Source organism: Cervus elaphus, chromosome 5 (genome assembly GCF_910594005.1).
Source record: "Cervus elaphus chromosome 5, mCerEla1.1, whole genome shotgun sequence".
Taxonomy (NCBI): Eukaryota; Metazoa; Chordata; class Mammalia; order Artiodactyla; family Cervidae; genus Cervus; species Cervus elaphus.
In genome coordinates, this window is record NC_057819.1 from 111,072,586 (window position 1) to 111,098,271 (window position 25,686).

Consider the following 25,686-nt stretch of genomic DNA (forward strand, 5'->3'; position numbering starts at 1 on the left):
ACTACCATAATATTGTTATTCAGCTGTACTCCAATACAAAATAAAAAGCTTAAAGTGTGAAAAAAAATAATTATAAAAATAATTATGTACCATGACCAAGTGGAATTTAACCCAATATGCAAGGCTGTTTCAATGTTTAAAAATTAATTCATGTACTCCATCACAGTTAGGCTAAAGAAGAAAAACCACATAACCAAATGAATAGATACACAAGAAACATTTGACAAAATACAACACCCTTTCATGATAAAAACACTCAACAAACTAGAAATGAAGATGAACATCTTTAACTTGATAAGGAATATCTACAAAAACCATACAGCTAACATCATACTTAATGAGAAACTCTGAGTTTTCCAGCTAAGATGAAGAACGAGCAAGGACGGCTCCTCTCACCTCTGCTTTTCAAAATCATACTGCAAGTTCTAGCTAATACAATAAGAAAAGGAAAAGGTATACATACTGGAAAGGTAGAAATTATCTTTGTTCACAAATGATATGGTCATGTAGAAAATTCAAAGGAATCAACAAAAAACTCTTGCAACTAATAAACAATTAAAGCAAGGATGCAGGATACAAGGTTAACACACTAAAGTCAACTGCTTTCCCATATACCAGCAATGAATAAGTAGTATCTGAAAAAGTATCATTTACATTATCACCCCACAAAATGAAATACTTAGGTATAAATCTAACAAACTACATAGAAGATTCATACAAAGAAAACTACAAAACCCTGATGAAAGACACCAAAGGAGTAAAAGAAGAAAAAGATATTCCATGTTCATGGATAAGAAGACCCAATATTGTCAAGCTATCTGTTCTTCCCAACCTGAACTACAGACTCAATACCAATTCCAATCAAAATCCTAGAAAGTTATTTTGTGGATGTTTTAAAATTGACTCTAGAGTTTATATGGAGAAGAAAACAATCCAGAATGTCCAACTCAATACCGAAGAAGAACAAAGTCAGAGGACTGACACTACCCAACTTCATTCAAGACTTAACAATAATAAAGATGATGGGGCATTGGAGAAATAAGAGAAAAATAGATAAATGAAAGAGAACAGACAGGCTAGAAATAGACCCACATAAATACAGTAAACTGATCTTGACAAAGGAGCAAAAGTAATACAATGGATGTATCTTTTCAATATATGGTGCTGGAAACTGAACACCCAAATGCAAAAATAATAATAATAATCCAGGGAGACCTTACTCGTTATATAAAAATTAACTCAAAATAGATTATAGTCCTGAGAAAACTCTTAAAGAGATGGGAATACCATACCACCTTACCTGCCTCCTGAGAAATCTGTATGCAAGTCAAGAATCAATAGCTAGAACCAGACATGGAACAATGGACTAGTTCCAAATTGAGAAAGAAGTATGTCAAGGCTGTATATTGTCACCCTGCTTATTTAACTTATATGCAGAGTACATCAAGCGAAATGCTGGGCTGGATGAAGCACAAGCTGGAATCAAGATTGCTGGAAGAAATACCAATAACCTTGGATATGCAGATGACTCTACCCTTATGGCAGAAAGCAAAGAGGAACTAAAGAGCTTCTTGCAGGTGAAAGAGGAGAGTGAAAAAGCTGGCTTAAAACTCAACACTCAAAAAACTAAGATCATGGCATCTGGTCCCATCACTTCATGGCAAATAGATGGGGCAACAATGGAAAAAGTGACAGACTTTATTTTCTTGCACTTCAAAATCACTGCAGATGGTGACCACAGCCATAAAATTAAAAGACGCTTGCTCCTTGGAAGAAAAGCTATGACAAACCTAGACAGTGTATTAAAAAGCAGAGACATTACTTTGGCGACAAAGGTCCGTCTAGTCAAATCTATGGTTTTTCCAGTAGTTATGTATGGATGTGAGTGTGGGACCATAAAGGAGGCTGATGACTGAAGAATCGATGCTTTTGAACTGTGGTGTAATCCTAGAGGAAATCAGTCCTGAATATTCATTAGAAGCACTGATGCTGAAGCTGAAGTTCCAATACTTTGGCCACCTGATGAGAAAAGCTGACTCATTAGAAAAGACCCTAATGCTGGCAAAGACTGAAGGCAGGAAGAGAAAGGGATGACAGATGACGAGACGGTTGGATGGCATCACTGACTCAATGGACATGAGTTTGAGCAAGCTCCAAGAGACAGTGAAGGACAGAGAAGCCTGGCGTGCTGCAGTCCATGGGGTCGCAAAGAGTTGGATATGACTGAGGGACTGAACAACGACCAAAGTGTAAAATACAAAGCTATAAAATTCTTGAAAGATAACATACAAGAAAATGCAACTGACCTTGGGTATGGTGAAGACTGTTCACATACAACACCACCAAAGACACAATCCATGAAAGAAGTAAATAGCCTGGGCTTCAATAAAATTAAAAGCTTCAAGGACTTTCCTGGTGGTCCAGGGGTTAAGAAGCTCCCTTCCAATGTAGGGGACACGGGTCTGATCCTGAGTCCAGGAACCAAGATCCCACATGCTGCAGGGCAACTAAGCCTGTGTACTGCAGCTACGGAGCCTGCACTCTAGAGCCTGTGCACCACAAACCAACTAGAGAAGCCTGCATGCTGCAACAAAGAACCTGTGTACCACAAATAAGTCCCTACGCAGCCAAATGAATGTACAAAGAATCCTTAAAACTCAACAGTAAGAAAAAGAACAATCCAGCTCATATTGTTCTATTGTTCTTCTTCCAACTAATATTGTGCCAGGCTTTCCAGGTGGCTCAGTAGTAAAGAATCCTCCTGCCAATGCAGGAGATGGAAGAGACACAGGATTTGATCCCTGAGTTGGGAAGATGTCCTGGAAAAGGAAATGGCAACCCTATCCAGTGTTCTTGCCTGGAAAATTCCATGGACAGAGGAGCCTGGCAGGCTATAGTCCATGGGGTTGCAAAGAGTCGGACAAGACTGAGCACGCATGAATGCAACTAATGTTGTGCAAAAGACCTGAACATACCCACCAAAGAAGATATTTTGATGGCAAGAAATCATTATGGTCCTGCAAATTAAAATAATGCCACACCACTACACACCTACAGAATAGCTAAAATCCAAAACACAACAACAAATGCTGGGGAGCATGAGGAGCGACAGGAACTCTCATTCATTGCTGGTTGGAATCTAAAATGATAAGGGTCCTTTGGAGGACATTTTGGCAATTCCTAACAAAACCAAACACCCTCTTATCATACGACCCAGCAATCATGCTCCCTGGTATCTAGTGAAAAGAGTTCAAACCTTATGTCCTCTACAGAACCTTTATTCATAACTGTCAAAACTTGGAAGCAACCAAGAAGACCTTCAGCAGGTGAATGGCTAAATAAACTTTTAGGTACAGACAAGGGAACAGTACTCAGAGATAAAAAGAAAGGAGCTACCAAACAATGAAAAGACATGGGAAAATGCATATTATTACATGAAAAAAGCCAATCTGAAAAGGCAACATACTGTATGACTCCAATTAATGACACACTGGCAAAGACAAAACTATGGCAAAAACATCAGTGGTTGCCAGGGAGAAAGATGAGTAAATAGGCAGAGCACCGGAAGATTTTTAGAGTAGTAAAAAGATTCTGTACAATACTATAATGGCAGTGGCAGATACATGTCACCACATATTTGTCAAAATCCATGGAATGTGTAACAGCAAGAGTGAACTCTAAACTATGGACTTTAGGTGAGAATGACATCAATGTAGGCTCATTTACTGTAACAAATGTACCACTCTGGTTTGGGATGTTAATAGTGGGAGAGGCTGTACGTGTGGGCACAAGAAAAATCTTTGTACTTCCTCATCAATTTTGCACTAAATTTAAAACTCTAAAAACTAAAGCTTTTTAATTTAAAAAATAAAATCAACATTTAATTCTGAAAACAAGCTGCCCTGATAGTTACCAGAGAACTGAGAAAATATTTCGTTCCTTAATGTAGCCTGGACACTATGGCAAGCTTATATGCATTAATTTATCTATTCTTCAGAAGAGTAACAGCACATAATAGACTTTATATTCAAAATTTCAAAAATTTGGGAGCTCCCTGGCTATCCAGTGGCTAGGGTTTGGCACGTTCACTGCCACGAGCCCAGGTTCAATCCTCGTTCGGAAAATAAGATCTCGTAAGTAAAGTGGTGCAGTCAAGAAAAAACAATAGTAAATAAACAAGTGGTGGTGGTTTAGTCGCTAAGTCAGGTCCGACTCTTGCGACCCCATGAACAGTCTCCTCTGCCCATGGGATTCTCCAGGCAAGAATACTGGAGTAGGTTGCCATTTCCTTCTCCAGGGGATCATCCCAACCCAGGAACTGAACCCAGGTCTCCTGCATTGCAGGCAGATTCTTTCCCAACTGAGCTATAAGGGAAGTCCCCAAATAAACAAAAGACAAAATAAAAACAAGTTCTCAAAAATAATGCCATTTTAGTGTTCAAAAACTCTAAAAGCTACCTAAAAGAAGATGTTATGCTATATTTTGAATTTTTTAAAAGTACATACCACTGGAACTCATATCACAAACTAAAACTATTTGCTTAACATATTTAATAGTAATGGCATATTATACATAATTTATATCAGTTTCAATTAAGAACCAAGAAGAATCTCACAAGGGATTTTCCTCTTTTTAATGATACATCTATGCTCAAGTCTTATCTTCATGTCCAAGTGATAAAGAATATGCATAACACACCACAGTTCCCTGAAATCCCTCTTCAGAGGTTGCAAAATCAACAGCATTCTGGCCCACAAAAATGTTCTGTTTGGCCAGAAAAGTTGCTTAAAATGTTAATATATTTATGTGCGATATAGACTCTTCGGTTCAGCCAATTTCTTATTTTTCTACATTTAGCCCAATTCATTCAAGTTTGTTGAATGAACTGGTTTTAGACCCTACCCCATACTGTTATTAGTATAATGAAAGTTATATTCAGATTTCTTTAAAATTTTTCATATGAATCGTGGTATCATATTTTAGTACATTTGTACTGGAAAGGGATATATTCCCTTCTTTCACTCTTCCCAGTTTGAGAGCTGGCACTTAATTAGTCACATATGTATTTTCAGAACAATGCCATAAACAACTCTATCACAAAGAGAAAGTGGTGTATTAATGTTTTTACTAATCCACACATAATTATGTGGAATAATAAAGATTACTAATGGTTGGATAAAAGCTTACGATCAAGTGTGAGGAACCTTTTTGTTTTTGAATAGTTTTACTCAAAATTAATATTTGGCAATATTTCTGTTTGTTTTATCCTTGCATGAAATACACATGCACATATGTGTCGTACTGAAATACACAATCCTACTTCAAGAATAAATGTGTTAAAATTTACATGCTTTATATGGCTAAACCAAAGTGATGCTGGTGGATCGGAAACTATATAACAGAACTTCACATGATATATTATGTAACCAACGGAAAAGCTTTTTCTTACATAACTAATTCTACAAACACATACCTGACAGAGTATACTAAGGGAAAAGTTGGTACAAAACTTTCAAGTGATCATTCTCTATGTGGTTATGCCCAAGCCATCAACTATTAATGATAAATTAAAAGACTATTTACCTGTCAGGACCTGAGTTCAGGCACTCAAAAGTTTCGTATTTCTCTTGCAGAAGCTGATGACAATACTAATCCCTGCACTGTGTAGGGAGGTGCATTCCTTGCACTGGCTTAAGTGCTAATGATTTCACCAACCCTTGAAGTGCAGAACAGTAAAAAAACAGTTTTCAGCCGTTTTTCTTACTGATTTCTCATTTTAAAAATTACAAAGTAAGATTTCAAATAGGTTTTAAAATAAATGATTTCTGTTTAAAAGGCAGTGCCTTAGTGTAAAAAGAAATGCCAATAGATATATCTGGATTACTGCACATATCACAAGATGGCCTTTTTCATCAATTAAAAATTTACATACAGAAGCAACAATTTCATGCCTTCAAATAATTTTCTGACTTTACCTTAAAGCACCAAGATTTTGGTTACAGATCCGTAAAGCAGTCTTCCAGAGGGCAATCATAAATATTAATAGGTACTGAATGAAATTAGCCGGGTTAAAAAATCCTGTCTCTCCTATTGACTCATTTATTACCCTGCCACCAGCTTACAGCCCTGGAAGAAGCTGACAGTCAAGTTCACAACTACTAGTTTCTAAAGAAACAGTGCTATACTCTCCCAATAAGATAAAAATCAAGAAATGCTTCCATATCTAAGGGCAAAATTAAGCTATGTATATATCTGGAAGGCCAAATCTATCTGTTTCTGTCTTCTTTTTTTTTTTTCAATTTTATTGGCACTATGAAATCTAATTAAGCTTTTGAGATTTTTATTTCCCACCTCAGTCACATTTTTTATTGTTATAAACCCCTGCCTCTACGTTGGGCTTTTGCAGTTCTGTGGCATTTCCCTTTTTTTTCTCTTTAATTTTAATTTTTTTAAACCTATTTTTTTTAACATTTTTATTTTTATTTTTTTTCCATTTATTTTTATTAGTTGGAGGCTAATTACATGTTTCTGTCTTCTTAAAATAGCAAATTAATGTAACTTCCTATTCTGTTACACTCTAAAATTAAGTGGGTTTACACATAACTCCAGGTTTTTCCTACTGCTATAGGGTGAGTTGAGAAATGAACCTTAGCTAGTTCTGAAGAAAATATTTTATGTATCTAAAAACATTTAATGTTTTACATGAATCTCTCTCCAAATCCTATTGCCTATGAATTTTCATTAAGAATACTAACACTGCTTCCTTAAGATTCAGATCTTTATGCACTTGGCACATTCAGTTACACATATTCAAACATTTAAATTCTCTGAATTCCTTCCTGCCACTTTAGTAGAGGAGGATAAAAACAAACCTGAGCTGAAACTATGCCAACTGGAGGATACACATTTATGTAGCTAGTTCTACCTAGCCAAACTTAACAACATTTTGAAACCCTATATTGCATTTAAACGCTCTCTACCTACAACAAAGAAAGCTTGCTTTGATATGCTTACCTAAGGTGCTTCCATTTTTCCTCAGTTACAGAAATTAAATAATCTCTTTCATTTACCAAAGATTTTTTTTTTAAATTGGCACTCAATCAAAGTCCATTTGAAGGATCTGTTCCTCTAACTTAAAATGGCAGCAGTTGACCTCATTTACAATCAACTGAACTTAAGTACTTCTTGGCAATAATACACTCAACTGCTACATATCTTATCTTTCTATGGACAACACAATTTAAGAAAAATTGAGGAGACACATATAGCCAGGCCTTAAAATGTTACTTGCATGCTTATTTTCAGTATACTGTGAAGAAGGGAAATAGCAATACAGAATGTAAATCAAAAGGTCAAATTTCTAACAATGTATATCAAAAGAGAAGATTTTCTAAGAGGAAAAATCTGAATAGCAAAGACTAATCAATAAGCCATTTTAACAGGGAATGTCAAGTCAAAAGTAAAAAGCAATTCAGATCTAAAATTGATATACTTGTGAGTTCATGCCAAACTTGGTAACTTTTTCAAAAGCAGTTTATGTGGGAATAAGAATTCAGGCAGAAATGGATTATTCAGTTTAATTCTTATTGTAATTACAAGATCTTAAATATTTCTTTGTTAAAGATGCTGAGTTCCCACACATTCTATGCTGTTTCTTTTCAACATTTTCTTCCTCTATAACTAACTCCATCATTTAGTTTCTAACCTTCATATTAGATCTCATAAAGCAAATATTTTCTCCCAATTATGAGTAACACTATCTCAATTTTAATCTATTGTTTAAGAGAATAAAAAAAAAAACTTTAAGAAACTCATGTATAAACTAGTCTGCTTGAGAAACTTTTCACGTTCAAAGTATTTAATTTTTCAAAATAACTCTTCAGATCTATGTGAATGGCATAATATTTATTTTACACTCATGAACATGTGATCTGCCTAGGGTCACAAAATAACTTAATGTTTGAAGTAGAAGTAAAATTATGACATTTTCTTTATTTCATATTATTCAAATATCTCCTATAACCATCTAAAGAATTTTCCTATTCTGAATGTAACAAACATTGATATCTTAATCTGAAGTGTATGTATTAAACACACACACACACCAAAGCACACACAAAAGCACATATTATACACAAACATGGAGACAGCAAACTAAAAGGGAAAACAGCGCTTACCTTCATCTCCTTCTGGTACATATGAAGCTGTAATAATGTCAATATCAGCACAATTCATCACAATCTGATTGGTTGCCTGCCTCACCTAAGATGGTTAAAAAAAAAAAAAAAGTCAGCAGTGTCAGAAATAGCCTAGATTATTAATATGTACATCTTCATCTTGGTCTAATATATGTCATAGGCAATTTTTTAAAAAATCCAGACATGACTAAAACCTAAGCTAAGTATTTATGCAACAATGGTAGAAATAAATGACTAGTTCTAAATATCCAAAGCAATTCACATTTTTGTGGTAATATTCAAAGCAATAATAAATACTTAGGTATTTCACAGAATTCAAGTATCTGACCAATGAGCTAAATAAAAGCCTTTTTCCCTCACTTAAACCTTGATTTAAAACAACTTAAATTTTTTAATTTCAAACAAATTTTAATCAGAAACCCTTTCTTATATGTTGCAAATAATTATGTATCTCAACCTGCACGTCATACCCATCATGAGTATACGCTCTTTTTGTAAGAATAGAAGAAGAAATCTGGTATTGTAAACTATGTCAAAACTTCATAAAACACTCTTTAAATTTTTTCTTTTCCTAAAGAAACATCTTGAATGTAACAGACACTAATGACTCACCACCAAGATTAAATAAACTTTTATGGCTTTGTCTTATTTGACTCAGATCCAAAAAAGTAAAATACAGATATAAAGAATGCCCCTTCCTCTCTTCCTCATTCCTTAGAGATAGCCACTATCCTAAGCTAATGTATATCTTTCTCATATATGTTTAGTACTTTTGTTACCTATATAAAGAACAGCAAACAATGTTTTTAATCTTATACAAATGATATCAAAGTATGTATAACCTTTGCACTGTATTCCATTGTTGTTTAAATGAGAATTTTTCTGATCACTAGTAACATTAGTTACCTCTTTTGTTTCTTCTCTCTCTCTCTCTCTCCCCAACTTCTACAACCACCCCCCCACCTCCCTTCCTCCCTCTCTCATTTTCTTTCTTTTTTGGCCCTTAAGTTTTTCCTCTTATTCATAACCCCTGCTCATTTTCCAATTTGTTTGTAACCTTGTTTTTATATAATTGTTGCATTAAACAAAACCTCAAATTCATTTTCAGACATTTGAACAGTCTAAATCTAAAATAACAAAAATACAGATGTCCTAAATCACAAATGCCCACAGAGGCCAATGAAACAGGTGAAGGCTATGCATAAAGGAAAGCTATATGCAAAAGAAGGAGGAAGTATACATTTCTTGAAGCCAACCAATTATTGCTATACATGGCGGGGGAGGGGGGGGGACCAAACAATGTTGCCAGATCTTTCAATTTTTTTTTTTTTTTCAGATCTTTCCATTCTAAAAAGCCACAAGTACAGATTTCATGTGCAATCTCCCAATTTTTAATTAATGACAATTAATTCAGATTTTTCAAAAACACTGTGTAGATCAAACAAAACCAACTGTAGTCAACAGTGCCTTGAGGTCACTGAACAGACCATAACACTAGGTAAAGAAACATAGTAATATAAAATCTGTATGAAAAACCTACCTAAGAGTAATTATTTTATTAGCAACCAATACATACATATGAGTAATATTAAATTAAAATTACCTGGCCTAAATTATAGACAGTATGTTATTAAACTTAGACTGTCAAAATCTCTAACACCTAAAGAGAAACTATTTTGGCTTACAAAAAAAAAAATCTTCTCATAAATCTTCCTGTTTCTAAACAAAAACACCATTTAGTGAACAGTTTTTTAATTTTGTAAGTGGTAATATTCCTTTCTTCACACTGTTTATTTTGCCAGAACACATCTAAACAACACTAACACTTTTAGTCCCAACTGACTGTTTATAGCACTACATTTAAACAAAAAGAAAAAAACAACTTTGCCTGTTCAAAAACTGACTTTTAAAAAATTTTTCAGAAACATAGGAATAAAGCATTTACTAGCATATGCTCCAAAGGGTAAAATGAATAAAACTTTCCAGGGTTTGAAGCTGGCATACAGAATAACAACAGTGGTTTAGTTACATGTCTTAAGCTTTACCTAGGCAACTTTTATTTTCATCCATCAACATCTACAATGAATTTAATGGTAGCCAAGCAGTTAATCTACCATGTCAAGATACCTGTACTACACTCTGTGAAGTTGCTCAATCGTGTCCGACTCTTTGCGACCCCATGGACTGTAGCCTACCAGGTTCCTCTGTCCAAGGGATTTTCCAGGCAAGAGTACTGGAGTGGGTTGCCATTTCCATACTACACTACATATGCCAAATGACATTTATCTCACTACTATCGTACCATTTTGAGGAAGAGTGTTTGTACTTTGGAAAGGCACAGGACACAACATCCAGTTACAAGTACAATCCAATTCCTCCTGGGTTTAGGGAAAACCCACCGGTTTATAGAAAGGACAGGGAAGCCTGGTGTGCAGCAGTTCATGGGGTTGCAAAGAGTCAGACATGACTGAGCAACTGAACGACCCCCACCACCACCAGTTTATACTAGCGAATTAAGCTGCTTGTTGAACAGCAACTAATTCTTTTTTCCAGCGTACTGCCACTTCTGCAAGGAAATACTCAAATTTCAATCAGACAGTATATTCTGTCTCATATCAGAAATGCACTTTAAACAACAGGATAATCCATAGAAGTGTTTCTTTTACCACTTAGTGCCTCACACACAGTAATCATTTAATAGATGTTATCATTAAGACACATGCACAGAGAACAAGACTAAATGTGCTCTAGTCATAAAGATATTAATCTGAATATCATCTAACAGCATTCACCTAATGGTTTAGAAAGCACCTAATCAAAATGATAGCAAACTTAAGAATTATGTGCTGTATTATAAAGCACATATTATATATTATATTGGGTATCAGCATACTCTTATGTACCATCCAAGGAATGTAATTTAAAACATCCAGGTGGACTTAAGCATGCACTCAACTATCACACTGATCTTTCTGATGCTTTACCAACAAGAGTTCTTTTTTTTTTTAACCAACAAGAGTTCTAACCTAAAAAAAAAAAAGAGTTCTAACCTGATGATTCAGTGATTTCTCACAGGTTAACATGGTCATGTTACTGAATACTGCTCATATGTTCCACTATCAAAAATACAGGTAATAATATAAGTCAACTATACTTCAATTAAAAAAAAATACCAGTAATAATTCAAAAGAATTTCAGCATTAAGATCTTCACTTTCCAAGCTTAAAATAGAAGCAGAATGCTAAAGGTGGGCGTATAAATTGTATTGATAACAAACTTACTTTCAACCTTTCCATCTGGTGCTATGACTAAATGGGTTATTAGTGTATTCTTTCTTTAATTCAAACTAGGTCTAGTTAAGTCTTCTTGGAGTCCCATACAGACTGTATTTCAACTAAACCAAACCACACTAAGTAACGTTTCTACTGAAGAGATAACTTGACCATCGGTAACAATTTTGCAATGGAAGTTTCCTAAGAGCTAGAAAGGGAGCAATCTGAGACAGTTTTTTTCCTGAATGAGTCTTTACCACAGTCACTCAGGAACACATCTTACGTGTACTATGAAGACTCAAAAGGGTTTTTTCCTGATTGCTAAAACCCTGAGATTTTACTAAAAGGAAATCTCCAGTGTGACAATTCCAAAAACCAGTCAGTATGAAACCTGAGTCACTTTGCCTAACAAGCAATTTCATCATTAAAATTTTGTAATAATCATTGCCTTTGTGGAACAGTGCTATAATTTCTAAAGACAATAAGGAGCAAATAATTAGTAAACACATATTGAGCCAAGTTTTCTAACAAAAGCACCATTAAAAAGAGCAAGCTGCAGAAAGTCAAACATAACAAGTAAACATACAGAACATTACTATTTATTGTTTGTATACCATAAAATTTTAAAATTATGCATAGGAATAACACCTACCAAAAAAGAGAATTTACCGTTCAGGGTGAGGGTGGGAAGAGATGGAAATGGACTTTAGTGGCATCTGTGACATTTTATTTTCCAAAAAACATCTAAAGTCTAAAGCAAATGGGACAAAGCACTAACATCTGCTAAATCGAAGTGGTGGGTTACTTCTCTGTATTTAAAATATTTCCTAATTTAAAATAAAATTTTACAATGATTGCAAATGGCCAAATAAACTGAGTACTACATACTTGTATGGTGATCAAAATGGAATCTCCAAGATCTAGAGAACTAATCTCAATTAACAACAAAACAGCTATCAGAGGACTCAGTCCTTTGACACTGACTCACGTACAGATTACAGTAAGATTTACTTTACAGTAAGAACAGGCTCATTTATGTAGCAAAGTTCAGAGACGTCTCACTGATAATTTACTATTCAAGACCACATTTATGTAGGCTGCATTGTACAATATCAATTATCAAGAACCAGGAAGTTAAAAAAAATAAATAAAGCCTTTATGGAAACTAGAAGATATGATACAACGTCCATACAATAAAGCTCATACCCTTCACTCAGTAGAGAATCCATCAAACACACTTAGGAAAAATTTTTAAGCTCAAACAAGTTTGTTTATTTGGTTACTTAGACCTATTCAGGTCAAGTTTAGTAAAACAGAAGAGGGAAGAAATTGCACAATAGGGAGCAACAACACACAGTAAGCAGCAAGTAATAACCTGAGAATAAGAAAAATAAAAAAACTTTAAAGAACAGATAACAAACTAATAAATTATAATACACAGTTCTGGGTAATCTAGGGTTATTAAGTATCAGTGACATATTGAGAATGCTTTCCAGTATTCAGAAACCTAGAATATGAGGAATCACAGAGTTTAAAGGGATAAATATTTCCATCAAATCAGTAAATATTTTTTAAAGTCTGAGTGTCTCAAAGAGTAAACTTCATTTATCTGGAAAGCTTACCAAAGAATTCACTGCCAGATGATACTGGATAAAACTTACCATACAAAACTTTCTTACACTTGGGGGTTTCCTCAATGATACATTTCAAGAAACATAACAGAAATCTGAACAAGTTCAATTCCTTATGACCAATCTTTCAAATTTACTTTAAGACCATTTAGTGATCTACCATAAAGCTGGACAAAATTAATTACTTTTATCTTTTTTAAAAGTAAAAAAAAAAACCTACCAAAATGACTGCATAGAAATCTGCAAAATTTGGGCAGAAACTTCTGTAACACTGGGTGGACAAAACATCCATTTAGGTGCCAAGTTTCAGTCTGCCAAACAATCTACTGTATCTGTAACTCTCCTCAAAGTGCCAATTTAGTCATCTCCATCATGAATATTTTGTTGGCAGAGGCCAGGGATTGTTTAGCACATCCTGACTCCTATTTCTCTGGCACAGGTAAACTATTTCCATAACACAATTACTGTATAGAGCACTACACACTCATAACCAGGAACTGTCACCACTCACATAAACTTGTAATCTATTTTTAAATGAATTACCTACAAAGCAAGAGAGTCAGAGTTTGAAATAGCTATGAAAGTCTATTTCTCTCACATATCCTAATGTAAAAGGAAGGGAAAGGGAATGTCCCATTTTTCTAGGCCCACGATAACACATTCTCAAAACCTGCTGAATTACACCACACACACTTATGTAAAAGACAACTACTTTTAAAATCAGTGCACATTGACTAATTCATCTTCTCCAGGAGTCCAAACCCAGGCCTGGTTAAAAATCCACTAAATTTCTAACATGTAACCTGTACAAATACTCTGGGCTTATGATAAAATTTTGCAACTAAAGCAACCAAGCAACTTGCACACTTTGTGCAATGTAATTCCAAACTGTTAGGGAACTGACACAATATCAGTTATCAATTTGGCTTCCAGAGATATAATTTTTGTCCACAATCAGATACCACCTAATCCCACAGGTTAAACTTACTGCTCCAATTTATATTTCAAAAACATCAATATATGCTAACAACTGTTAACTTATTACTAATGTTACGTCCTCTTTACATTTTCAAAAGCAGCAATGTGTACAATTAAAAAGTCCAATCTTCCTTTACTGTTTTTTTCCTTGTATCAGATTAACAAGTCCCTGCTAATACCTAATACATTATACCATGTGCTACCTCAATGTCCCGAACCAGCCTTCCACGTATTTCTCATTTCTTTCAAAAAGCCAAGTAGAAAATGGGCCAAGTAGAAAACGGGTAAGGATAAGCATGTCACTGCTTGCTGTTCTACCCTAACACTTAAATAAAACCTTTATTAACAATCTTTTTTCTGAAATTTTTCCCTATACCTCTCAAAATTATGAACCCATTATGGGGTATACCTCTCAAAATTATGAACCTATTAGGGTACACTTCTCAAAATTATGAATCCATTATGGGGTAAAACAACTATGGAGTAAAAAAACAAATGATTTTTTTTTAATGTTAGCCTTTTGACATAATGCAAACTCATTCATTGCTAGGTCCTTCTTCCCGCAGGTCTGCCAAGTCACAAGACACACTGTTTACACTCCCTCCCATCTGCCCCCAGCCAACATATATCAAACATTCTATAGTCACTTGGGTCAAACAGTCTCCCAAATAACCCTTTCAAATCCTAATTTAGACCCAAGCTGCACTCATTCTGATTCATATTCTCAAAGGAAAATTTTAAAATCACCTGACTTTCACAGGGGTAAGTTTCGTCTTTAGATGCAGCCAGACCACAGAGCCCTCATGCTTTCCTATGAGCACCCCAAATCTGACAGTATACTTTTTAATTCTACACTTTTAGACACATTTTCAACCTGAGTACTCGGCTTTCAAACACAACTGCCAACTTTCAGTTCATTACAACACTATGCTAGTCTACATTTCTTTTATTTCATTGCTACATACACCCTGTTCTTTACGATTGAGGCCTACTGATTTTCCCCACTAACTGCAGTAGGAAAAGAAATGAAACAAAATATATTTACCATCATCCTTTTTAAATATCTTTAAGTAAAAGATATTTAAAGATATTTAAAGATATCGTTACAAGAAGATATTTAAAGGTATTGGTAAACAGTTCCCATTTTTTCATTACGAACTTCACATAATACATCACATAACACGGTATCACAAATGTCTATTGTTCCTGACCTTTGTAGGGCATCAATACTAACGATCTCCAAAATCACACAATACTTTAGATAATCTGCGGGGGGAGGGGCGGGGGAGCATGATTCACCAAAAACTGCAATGAAGAGTAATGGAATATTTTCATCAGTGGTATACTAAAACTAATGGCTTCTTTCAGAGGAGCGTACTGCTAAGCAACCATCTCTGTAGCAATAAATCCACCTGCTTCAAGGGCTGCAAAGCTAGGAAGATGGGAGGAAAAGCGGAGACAGGGGTCCTCCTTCAGCTTCTCTAGAGGTTAGGAGAGAACAAAGTCACTGCTGCACTGTCACTAGAGGGGAAGGGGGAGGGGGCGGATCATCTTAGAAACCCTGCCCCTGGGCCGGAGCAGGCGGGGAGAACTCGGCTAGGCTGCACGGGATTAACATTCTCCTTCTCACTCTCTTCCCCCTTCTAGAATCCCCTCCTCTCTAACGCGCGGCAGCCGGAGTCCCAGATGACTGCCCCTTCCAAAGTGTCCTCCGTGGGGCGTAGGGAGAACGACGGAAAAGGCTGAGCATGGACTCCGATGACCCCTCTGGCCTCCCCAACACCCTCCAGCCTCTACCAGACCACGACCAAGCCCGGAAGGGCCAGGGTCTGGGGGAGGCCCCACACAGGTGTGCTGGCCCCAGAGGCGCGCGGCCCGGGCCCTAACCCAGCAGGGCAGAGCACATAGACCGGGCGCCCAGCGGCCGCCCCAGAGGGGCGCGCCCGTCCCCGAGCCGGCCTCCCCAGCCCCAGGTCCGCAGCGCCCAGGCCCGCCCGCCCGGTCGGGCCCCCAGCCCAGCCCGCGGGCGCGGCCTAACTGCTTGCCCGGCAGCTCGCCCCCGGCACCCGAGGGTCGCCGTACCTGGGCGGAGGCCTCCAGCTTGCCCTCGAAGGTGAAGTCCAGCAAGTCGGGCTTGAGGCAGAGGCTGTAGTTGATGGGGGAGACGTCGGCAGGCAGCCGCTCGAAGGGCCTCTTCTCCGGCATCGCGGCGAGGCCCAGGCTGTGGAGGCGGCGGCGGCGGCGAGAGGAGCGGCTGAGGAGGAGAAGGAGGAGGGGAGGAGGCGGAGGGCCGAGGAAGAGCAGGCGGCGAGCAATGGAGGGGGCGGCGGCTGCCAGCCACATCCACCGAGCGCCGGCGACCGCCTGAGGAGAGCGACCAGGGGAGTCTGGGGGCGGGGGAGAGACCCAGCCCGAGCGCCAGGGGCCAGGAGGGAGGCAGTGCGGGCGGGCGGGCTGGCGGGCCGGCTGCCTACGGGGAAGGGGGCGGAGGGGAGGGAAGGGGAGGAGGGCCAGCAGGGAGGGGAGGCGGTGGCGGCAGCAGCTGCGTGCGCGGCCCCGCGGGGCGGGCGCGCCTCCGCCGGTGTGCGCGCACGCGCCGAGGCAGGGGAGGGAGCGGCGAGGGCGCGGCCGGCTGGGCGGGAGGATGCAGGTTAGCGAGCGAGCCTTGGAGGCGGGAGGGGGCTGCTGGCGCTGCACCTGTCCGCGCAGCGCGGACAGCGGGCTCCTACCGGAGACGGAAGAAGCCCGGAAGGGTTTGAGAAGCAGAGAAGAGGTGTGAGGGCTCCCTTATTACACCCCCACGCCCCCCACATTCCCCTCAACCCCCCACCTCCACCCCCGGGCTGTCTTTGGAGTAGAAACCCATGCAGTTGGTCAGTGCAAAATGTTAAAATACCAATTCAGAACAAAATCCCAGCCTAGATTTTTAGCTCCAGATCAACAGAAAGCCCTGACTGGAGTCTTTTTGGCCGTAATTATTCCTGTTATTTTCAGTGTAACTTCAAGGGATGATATGAAAAATTTTGTCAGATAATCTTTTAATAATCCAGGTCACTAAAATAAGTAAGATTTGGACCTTTGAGCAAGTGCTTTCAAAAGTTAGAAGTTTTGTTTTCCTGATTTCATGTTAAAAAATAAGATATGTTTCACTTTCTTTCTGGTTTCATCTTTGTTTCTACTTTTAAAAAATAAATAAAAGACCTGGGAATTCCCTTACTGTCCAGTGGCTAGGATTCTGTGCTCTCACTGCCAGGGTCTGGGTTCTATCCGTGGTGGATGAACTGAGATGCCAAAGCCCTGCAATGCGGCCAAAAAAATTATAGTCATAAAAGACCTTTTACCAATTGTGGCCTCTTTAAAGGTAAATTAGCTGTGGCTCCCTCAGTTTTATAGCCATCTCACAAATTGAGGCATATATTTTTTAATATAAATATATGTTATACATAAATGTGTATATATTTAAATATGTTTTAAAGTGTAAAGGATGAGGAGATTTTATCTATCCCCCTGTTCCTTTATAGAACCTTCTTATATAGCACCCCTTAACTGTCAAAACTCAGTGCTGAAGACTGTACTGAACCAGCATTGTCCAATAGAAATATAATGCAACCTAGCTAACTAACTTTAAATTTTCTAATAGCCACATCAAAAACAAGAAAAAGGTGAAATTGATACATCTTATTTAAACCAGTATATGCAAAATATTATCATTTCACCATGTAACCAATATAAAAATATTAGCGGGAGAGTTCCATGGTGACCTGATGGTTAGGATTCCTTTCACTGCCATGGCCTAGATTCAATCCTGGTTGGAGAAACTGAGATCCCAAAAGCTTCGCAGCCAAATATATATATATATGTATATATATATGCATATATATATACATATATATATGCATATAGTATATATATGTGTATATATGCAACTTTTTTCCATAATAAGGATTTGAAATCCAGTGTATATTTTACATTTACAGCATGTCTCAATTCTGACTTGGCACATTCTGAGTGCTTAACAGTCACATGTGACTAGTAGCTATTATCAATATATTGATCAGCACCATCTTGGACTCTAGGCCTGTCCTGCTATCCTCTGAATCCTACAAACCTTTTAGGACAGATTGAAAAGCTGCAATCCTTTCAAACTAAGATGTGAGATGGGGCCTTTTGTTGCACGGATGCATTTCTTTGACCATTTTTGGTCATAACTATATATAATTTGTTAATCTAATAATAATGTATTGAGTGCTTACTAAACACTTTACATGTATTAATTCATTTAATTCATTCAACAATTCTTTTAGGTCGACACCATTATCCCCATTTTACAGATGAGAAAACAGACACACAGAGATTTAGTGACTTGCCGAAGGTAGTACAGCTAGTAAATGGCAGAGCCAGCATTAAGACTCAGCCATTATTTTTTCCCTCCTGGAAAATTTTGTTGCAGCTTCCCTATTTCCTAATTCTCCAGAACTATACAAAAAAGATCTTAACTACCCAGATAACCACGAAGGTGTAATCACTCACCTAGAGCCAGACATCCTAGGGTGCGAAGTCAAGTGGGCCTTAGGAAGCATCACTATGAGCAAAGCTAGTAGAGGTGATGGAATTCCAGCTGAGCTATTTCAAATCCTAAAAGATGATGCTTTTCAAGTGTTGCCCTCAATATGCCAGCAAATTTGGAAAACTCAGCAGTGGCCACAGGACTGGAAAAGATCCGTTTTCATTCCAATCGCAAAGAAAGGCAATGCCAAAGAACATTCAAACTACCACACAATAGCATTATCTCACACTCTAGCAAAGTAATTTTGAACTAGCCTAGCTCAAAATTCTCCAAGCTAAGCCTCAACAGAATGTGAACTGAGAAATTCCAGATGTTCAAGCTGGGTTTAGAAAAGGCAGAGGAACCAGAGATCAGATTGCCAACATCCATTGGATCATAGAAAAAGCAAGCAAATTCAAGAAAAACTTCTGCTTCATTGACTACGCTGAAGTCTTTGACTGTGTGGATCACAACAAACTGGAAAATTCTTCAAGAGATGGGGATACCAAACCACCTTACCTGCCTCCTAAGAAATCTGTATGCATGTCAAGAAGCAACAGTTAGAACTGGACATGGAGCAATGGACTGGTTCTAAATTGGGAAAGGAGTACATCAAGGCTGTGTATTGTCATCCTGCTTATTTAAGTTATATGTAGAGTACATCATTCAAAATGCCGAGCTGAAAGAAGCACAAGCTGGAATCAAGATTGCTGAGAGAAATATTAATAACCTCAGACATCAGATGACACCACCCTTATGGCAGAAGTGAAGAGGAACTAAAGAGCCCCTTGATGAAAGTGAAAGAGGCAAGTGGAAAAGCTGGCTTAAAACTCAACACTCAGAAAACTAAGATCATGGCATCCAGTCCCATAACTTCATGGGAAATAGATGGGGAAACAATGGTAACAGTGACAGACTATTTTCTTGGGCTGCAAAATCACTGCAGATGGTGACTGCAGCCATGAAATTAAAAGACACTTGCTTCTTGGAAGAAAAGCTATGACAAACCTAGACAGCATATTAAAAAGCAGAGACATTACTTTGCCGACCAAGGTCCATCTAGTTAAAGCTGTGGATTTAGTTATATATGGATGTGAGAGTTGGACCATAAGGAAAGCTGAGCACTGAAGAATTGATGCTTTTGAACTGTGGTTTTGGATGAGACTCTTGAGAGTCCCTTGGGCTGCAAGATCAAACCAGTCAATCCTAAAGGAAATCAGTCCTGAATCTTCATTGGAAGGACTGATGCTGAAGCTGAAACTCCAATACTTTGACCACCTGATGGGAAGAGCTGACTCACTGGGAAAGACCCTGATGCTGGGAAAGATCAAAGGCATGAGAAGGGGACAACAGAGGATAAGATGGTTGGATGGCATCACCAATTCAATGAACATGAGTTTGAGCAAGCTCCGGGAGCTGGTGATGGACAGGAAGCCTGGCCTGCTGCAGTCCATGGGGTCGCAAAGAGTTGGACACAACTGAGTGACTGAACTGATCTGTACCTCAACTTCTTTAAAAGTTAATTTCATTATGCAGGAACCCATGAGGCTCCCTTTTTCTGTTAAAGCAAATTTAATATATAACCATTTAAGACTCTCCATGAAGAACAGTGTGGAGATTTCTTAAAAAACTGGAACTAGAACTGCCATATGACCCAGCAATTCCACTTCTGGGCATACACACTGAGGAAACCAGATCTGAAAGAGACACGTGCACCCCTATGTTCATTGCAGCACTGTTTATAATAGCCAGGACATGGAAGCAACCTAGATGCCCATCAGCAGATGAATGGATAAGGAAGCTGTGGTACGTATACACCATGGAATATTACTCAGCCGTTAAAAAGAATTCATTTGAATCAGTTCTAATGAGATGGATGAAACTGGAGCCCATTATACAGAGTGAAGTAAGCCAGAAAGATAAAGAACATTACAGCATACTAACACATATAAATGGAATTTAGAAAGATGGTAATGATAACCCTATATGCAAAACAGAAAAAGAGACACAGATGTACAGAACAGACTTTTGGACTCTGTGGGAGAAGGCGAGGGTGGGATGTTTCGAGAGAACAGCATGAATATTATCTATAGTGAAACAGATCACCAGCCCAGGTGGGATGCCTGAGACAAGTGCTCGGGCCTGGTGCACTGGGAAGACCCAGAGGAATAGGGTGGAGAGGGAGGTGGGAGGGGGGATCGGGATGGGGAATACATGTAACTCCATGGCTGATTCATGTCAATGTATGACAAAACCCACTGCAATGTTGTGAAGTAATTAGCCTCCAACTAATAAAAATAAATGAAAATAAAAAATAAAAAAATAAAAGTATTTGTACAAACCAGAAAAAAAAAAAAAAGACTCCATGAGCCGTCCTTACCATTTTCTCAGACTTGTTTCTCTACCATTTTCTCAGACTTGTTTCTCTTTACCCTTTAACACAGATTCTCCAGTCTTAGCAAGCTAACCTGTTTATCACTTGGTTCTTAGAGCTTGCTCACTCTCTTCTTTACCATTGCTCACACATTATTGCTTGGAAAGACCTCCTCATCCTTCTTGGCAAACGCATGCCCCTCCCTTCCTTCAAAACTCACCTCTTCCAGAAAGTCCTCATTGACTACCTCCACCCAGCTGTAACCCATTTTCCATCATCGTCTCTCAAGTACTGGCTTTTGCTGATTTATTTGTACTTGTTCTGTCATTTTAATTTGTCTCATATACATATCTTTTTAAGATGTACTACCAGCAAGAGCTTGACTTCTTATTCTGTAACTGTCAGGACTGAGCCCTGCACAGAGTACATCTCAATTGTTATTGACCCGACTAACCAGTTGACCAAGAGATAATACTTTACCCTTTGTATTGAAGGGTTAAAAAAACCCTTTGTGTTGTGTGCTCCACAGAGAAACTATGTGAACCTAAGTTTAGAGGCAACCTTCTTTTATAAAATCACAGGAATGATTTTTGAAAAGCAAAACAAAAAACCTACCAGGGCTAATGGACTTCATGGCAACAGTAATTGTGACCCTGCTGGGGATAAAGGGGAGAACCTTACTTGGCCTCATCCCTAGTCCCATGACCCAGAGGTTTCAATGCAGCAAGTCAAGACTGAACCCAGGCCTTCTGGGATAGAGGAATGGAAGATAGCATATAGTTCCCATAAAAAGACTAAAGATCTGACATATGTTCCAGACAGTCTTCTCTGGGATAACTTAAATGAAGTTTAAGACTCTCAGAAATTAATTTCCCTCCAATGGGGCTTCAGAAAGAATGGAAAAGGCAATATATCTCAAGATCATTAGCAGCACTTCCAACAGATTTCTTGGCTTCTCTCTTTAACTGATAATAAAGGCCTTAAAGCAGATAAGTGCAGAATGCATACTTTTCTCAAAGAAAAGTATTATGTTCACTTGTGGTTTGAGAATTTCTTTAAAAAAAAATCTGTCATGTTCTTAATATCAGAATGATCTTCATAGCATGAGTTGGAATAAAAGGATATACAGTTGGCCCCTGGACAACCCAGGTTTGAACTATGCTAGTCCACTTATACTTGGGGTTTTTTTTTTTCAATTAATACAAACTATAGGACTGCATGATCTGTGGTTGACTGAATCCTCAGATGCAAGGGACTGACTATAAAGTTATATTAATAGACAGATTTTTTTGACTGGAGGGAGTAGTCAGTGACCCTAATCTCTGCTGTTCAAGGGTCAACTATATAGGGCAAATGTAAGTCATTGAAAGAGATGTTTCACAGCAAAGAGAATATAAAGGAGTTGGGTTACGGATCCCAAATATTCCCCACATTACATGAAAGCAAAGCATTATTGTAACCATTTAGTTTCACTAACTTAGAAATTATAGACTTCAATGTCAGTTTTGAACTTGTAACTCTAGTTCCACTAAGGTGAGTCTTACCTGCGGAAGATGGTGAAGGGGTTCCAAAAACCAGGGAAACAAAAAGTTGGAGAGCAATCCATAGGTAACTGATGCCATGAGATCCCAGCTTTCACTCTTTTCTGTAACTTAAAATGGCTGTTGGAATGACCGTTGGGGAGTAGATAGAATGTTGCCTACCTATCCTGTGTTCTTCATGAAAGAGAAGTAGATTAATTCCATATGCTTTATTTAAAATGTGGATAATAATGACACATAACAGGTGATATATGTATGTGTGTCTGTATGTATTCATTCCTTTATTTATTTGAGGATGGCAATATGACATTATATACATCCAAATATGGCCAAAGAAAGACTCTCAGAGTTGGAATGAGTTTTGTTTCTCTTGGTATCTTTCCATCAGGAAGTTGAAAAAGTCATGTATTTCCACCTCTACCTTTCTTACTTCCTTTCTAGCACCTCCCCTCTTTTTTTTCCCTTTCCCAGTACTTCTGCGTCTTTTTTCACTAACACCAGTCCAGGATTATTTACCAATCCTAACTGACTGGGCAACTACGTGACTAAACACAGGCCCTTTGTTGATGATCTTCAAGTTGAGATGAGCCTGTTTGGCCCTGTCCTCTTATGAAGGGTCAGTCACCCAACTCTTGCAGAACGTGAATTAGAAAATAAGGCCAACGCCCTCTGCTGCAGGGAAGAATGCATATATCTGTCTGACGCGTGGGTCCCTGGAATGCTGCTACAACATTTCCCGTGAAATCACAAGTCTTTAAAGGTTACAGTGTTCTGGAGCTGGCATGCTAGAACTAACTTAGCAATGGTGTTGCCTTGACTTCAAATCCCAAAAAAATAAGTGAGGGCTCAGATTGAACTAGACCAGTGAAGCAGCCAGGAGCATTGTCTCGGCAATTTAGCAACAGTCAGATAGCCTCAGTTTCTCCACCCTTGGCTCAATTTCTATTTGTTTTTTAAATCCCTGACAAGAAGAATTTACATCAGAATTAGTCCTCCCTTAAGTCTTGACCCCTTACCTCAAAGAGAATAATCTCACCTATGTCCAACCCTAGGTTAAGGGTGGGGTGAAGAAAAGACACTCAAAACATTAAGGCCTGCCAACCTGCCTTTGAAATTTTAGCCACATTTTAAATAACTGAGGATGAAAATCAGCTGCTGCCAGGCTCCCTACAGAATTTGCATTGGAGTCAAGATAAATAAACACTTAAAAAGTGTAGGGGGAGCTAGAAATCAGCTTGTGGTCTGCTTATGCACAGGACTGAACTGAAAGTTATCTTGTCCTCAATAAAAAATGAATAAAATAATAATGCCAGAGGGGAAGACAGATTGAAAGGTAGGCATCTAGTCCCCTTTCATTTGCAGATGTTCTACATTATTCTAGGAAAATAGTCTTGGAATATGGAGGCTAGCCTTTGAGATCTGGTGCCTGTTTTTTCCAAAATAAAATTTAGAGGGTATCATCTCTGTATTGTGGATTGACTCAAAAAGAAGCCACAGAGACAAAAAGCAATTCAGACTATTCATATTCTTTGGTCCTTGGGAAACCATACCAGCAGATTTCTAGATATGGTCTATTTTAGTTCAAAGTGCGATCACACTGTATAAAACATACATTCACTGAGAAGGAGGCAGAGCACAGATACCGTGGGGACCTGACATCAGAAATTAGGGCAGGCCGAAAAAAAATAAATTGACAAAACTCTTTAGGCAAAAAGGCACAATTCAGACATTCAAGATATATATATATTTGACTGCATCAGGTTATAGGCTTAATTGCTCCCTAGCATGTGGGATCTTAGTTCCCCAACCAGAGACTGAATCCACATTCCCTGCAGTACAAGGCGGATTCTTAACTGCTGGACCACCAGGGAAGTCCTGGGAACAATGTGTGTGTGTATATATATATACACATATATGTATGTATATATATTTTTTTGCCCCAAACCTAGATTAGCTACTTAGTGGGAACACAGTCTTAGGAACTCTACGTCAGGAAGCCCTGAACTCTTTCTGTCCTGTTCTGATATGTCTCAGTGCCAAGTGATGCCAAAATATAACAGCTTTGTTTGACCCTATGTGCTTTTACTAAAGTGATTCATTACTATCTTATCTCAGTTTAAGAGGATATCATGTAGAGGGGAGGCTGACAGGATCAAAGGAAAAGGTAGAGGAGAGGAAAAGGAGTTGCTATTTTACCAATAGTGCTATCCTTACTGTTTGACAGGGTAAATCACTTTGGTTTATAAGCCCCTTTGGAAATGGCAACCCACTCCAGTATTCTTGCCTGGAAAATCCCATGGACTGAGGATCCTGGTAGGCTACAGTCCATGGTGTCGCAAAGAGTCGGACACAACTGAGCGACTTAACTTCACTTCACTTCTTTATTTTTTCTGGGAGTTAGAATACTGCAGGTCTGTCCAGGTTGGGTTCAGACTTGAAGTTTACAAATTGCAGTCCTGAAAGCTGACACTTGTTTTATACTCCTAAACAAGAAATTAAAATTAAATGGTAAAATCTTTAAGATCTTAGTTTTCTCTGACTTTCCCCACCCTCTTGGTAAAGGGACAGACAAGCCCAATATGCTGTATTATAAACACTAGGATTCAAACTTAAATTTTAAGGATAGGCACAGTAAATTCAAAACAGGCTCCTTTTGCTTTGTTCTTTTTTATTGTTTTTATAAGGGATTTCAAATAAAAAGGATCAGAAAGTTACAGAGAGAGATTTTTGCAGTTAATTTGGGGGAGTAATTTGCCCCAAATTAACTGCAAAAAAAGCCATGAAGAGAATTTCTGATTCCTGGTCCTGTCTCCTTTCCAAATATCCATGCCATCATAGGTAACTGTCAGAGGACAAGTGCTGAAATATTAGGAGGACTGACTACATGCCCTAGATTTTACTGGACAGTCCTGTTTTCAAATATTCTTCATGGCTGTTGTCATAGCCATGTAAATGTCCTAGAAATTCCAAAATTCTGGCATTTGAGTTTAAAGAAAATGAAAGAAGAATTGTGGGCCTGGGAGTCAAGGCAAAGAGGGCACATGATAGCTGGTGTCAAGGCCAGGTAATAGGAAGAAGACAAAGATCTGATTGCTAGAATAACCAGGCAGCTCAAATGAAGGTAATAGAATCCCGCACCACAGAG

The 25,686-nt window shown here is 38.3% G+C and overlaps 1 protein-coding gene across 1 annotated transcript in view; it reads right to left on the reverse strand.

Moving 5' to 3' along the window:
- NPEPPS (aminopeptidase puromycin sensitive) overlaps positions 1-16,620 on the reverse strand; it is a 108,930-nt gene extending 92,310 nt beyond the window's left edge. The window contains exons 1-2 of the mRNA XM_043904351.1: positions 16,163-16,620; positions 8,179-8,263 (exon numbers count right to left, since the gene is read on the reverse strand). Of these exons, the coding sequence (XP_043760286.1) occupies positions 8,179-8,263; positions 16,163-16,423 (346 nt within the window). The 5' untranslated portion in view covers positions 16,424-16,620. The remainder of the gene's footprint in view (positions 1-8,178; positions 8,264-16,162) is intronic.
- Positions 16,621-25,686: the final 9,066 nt, after the last annotated feature.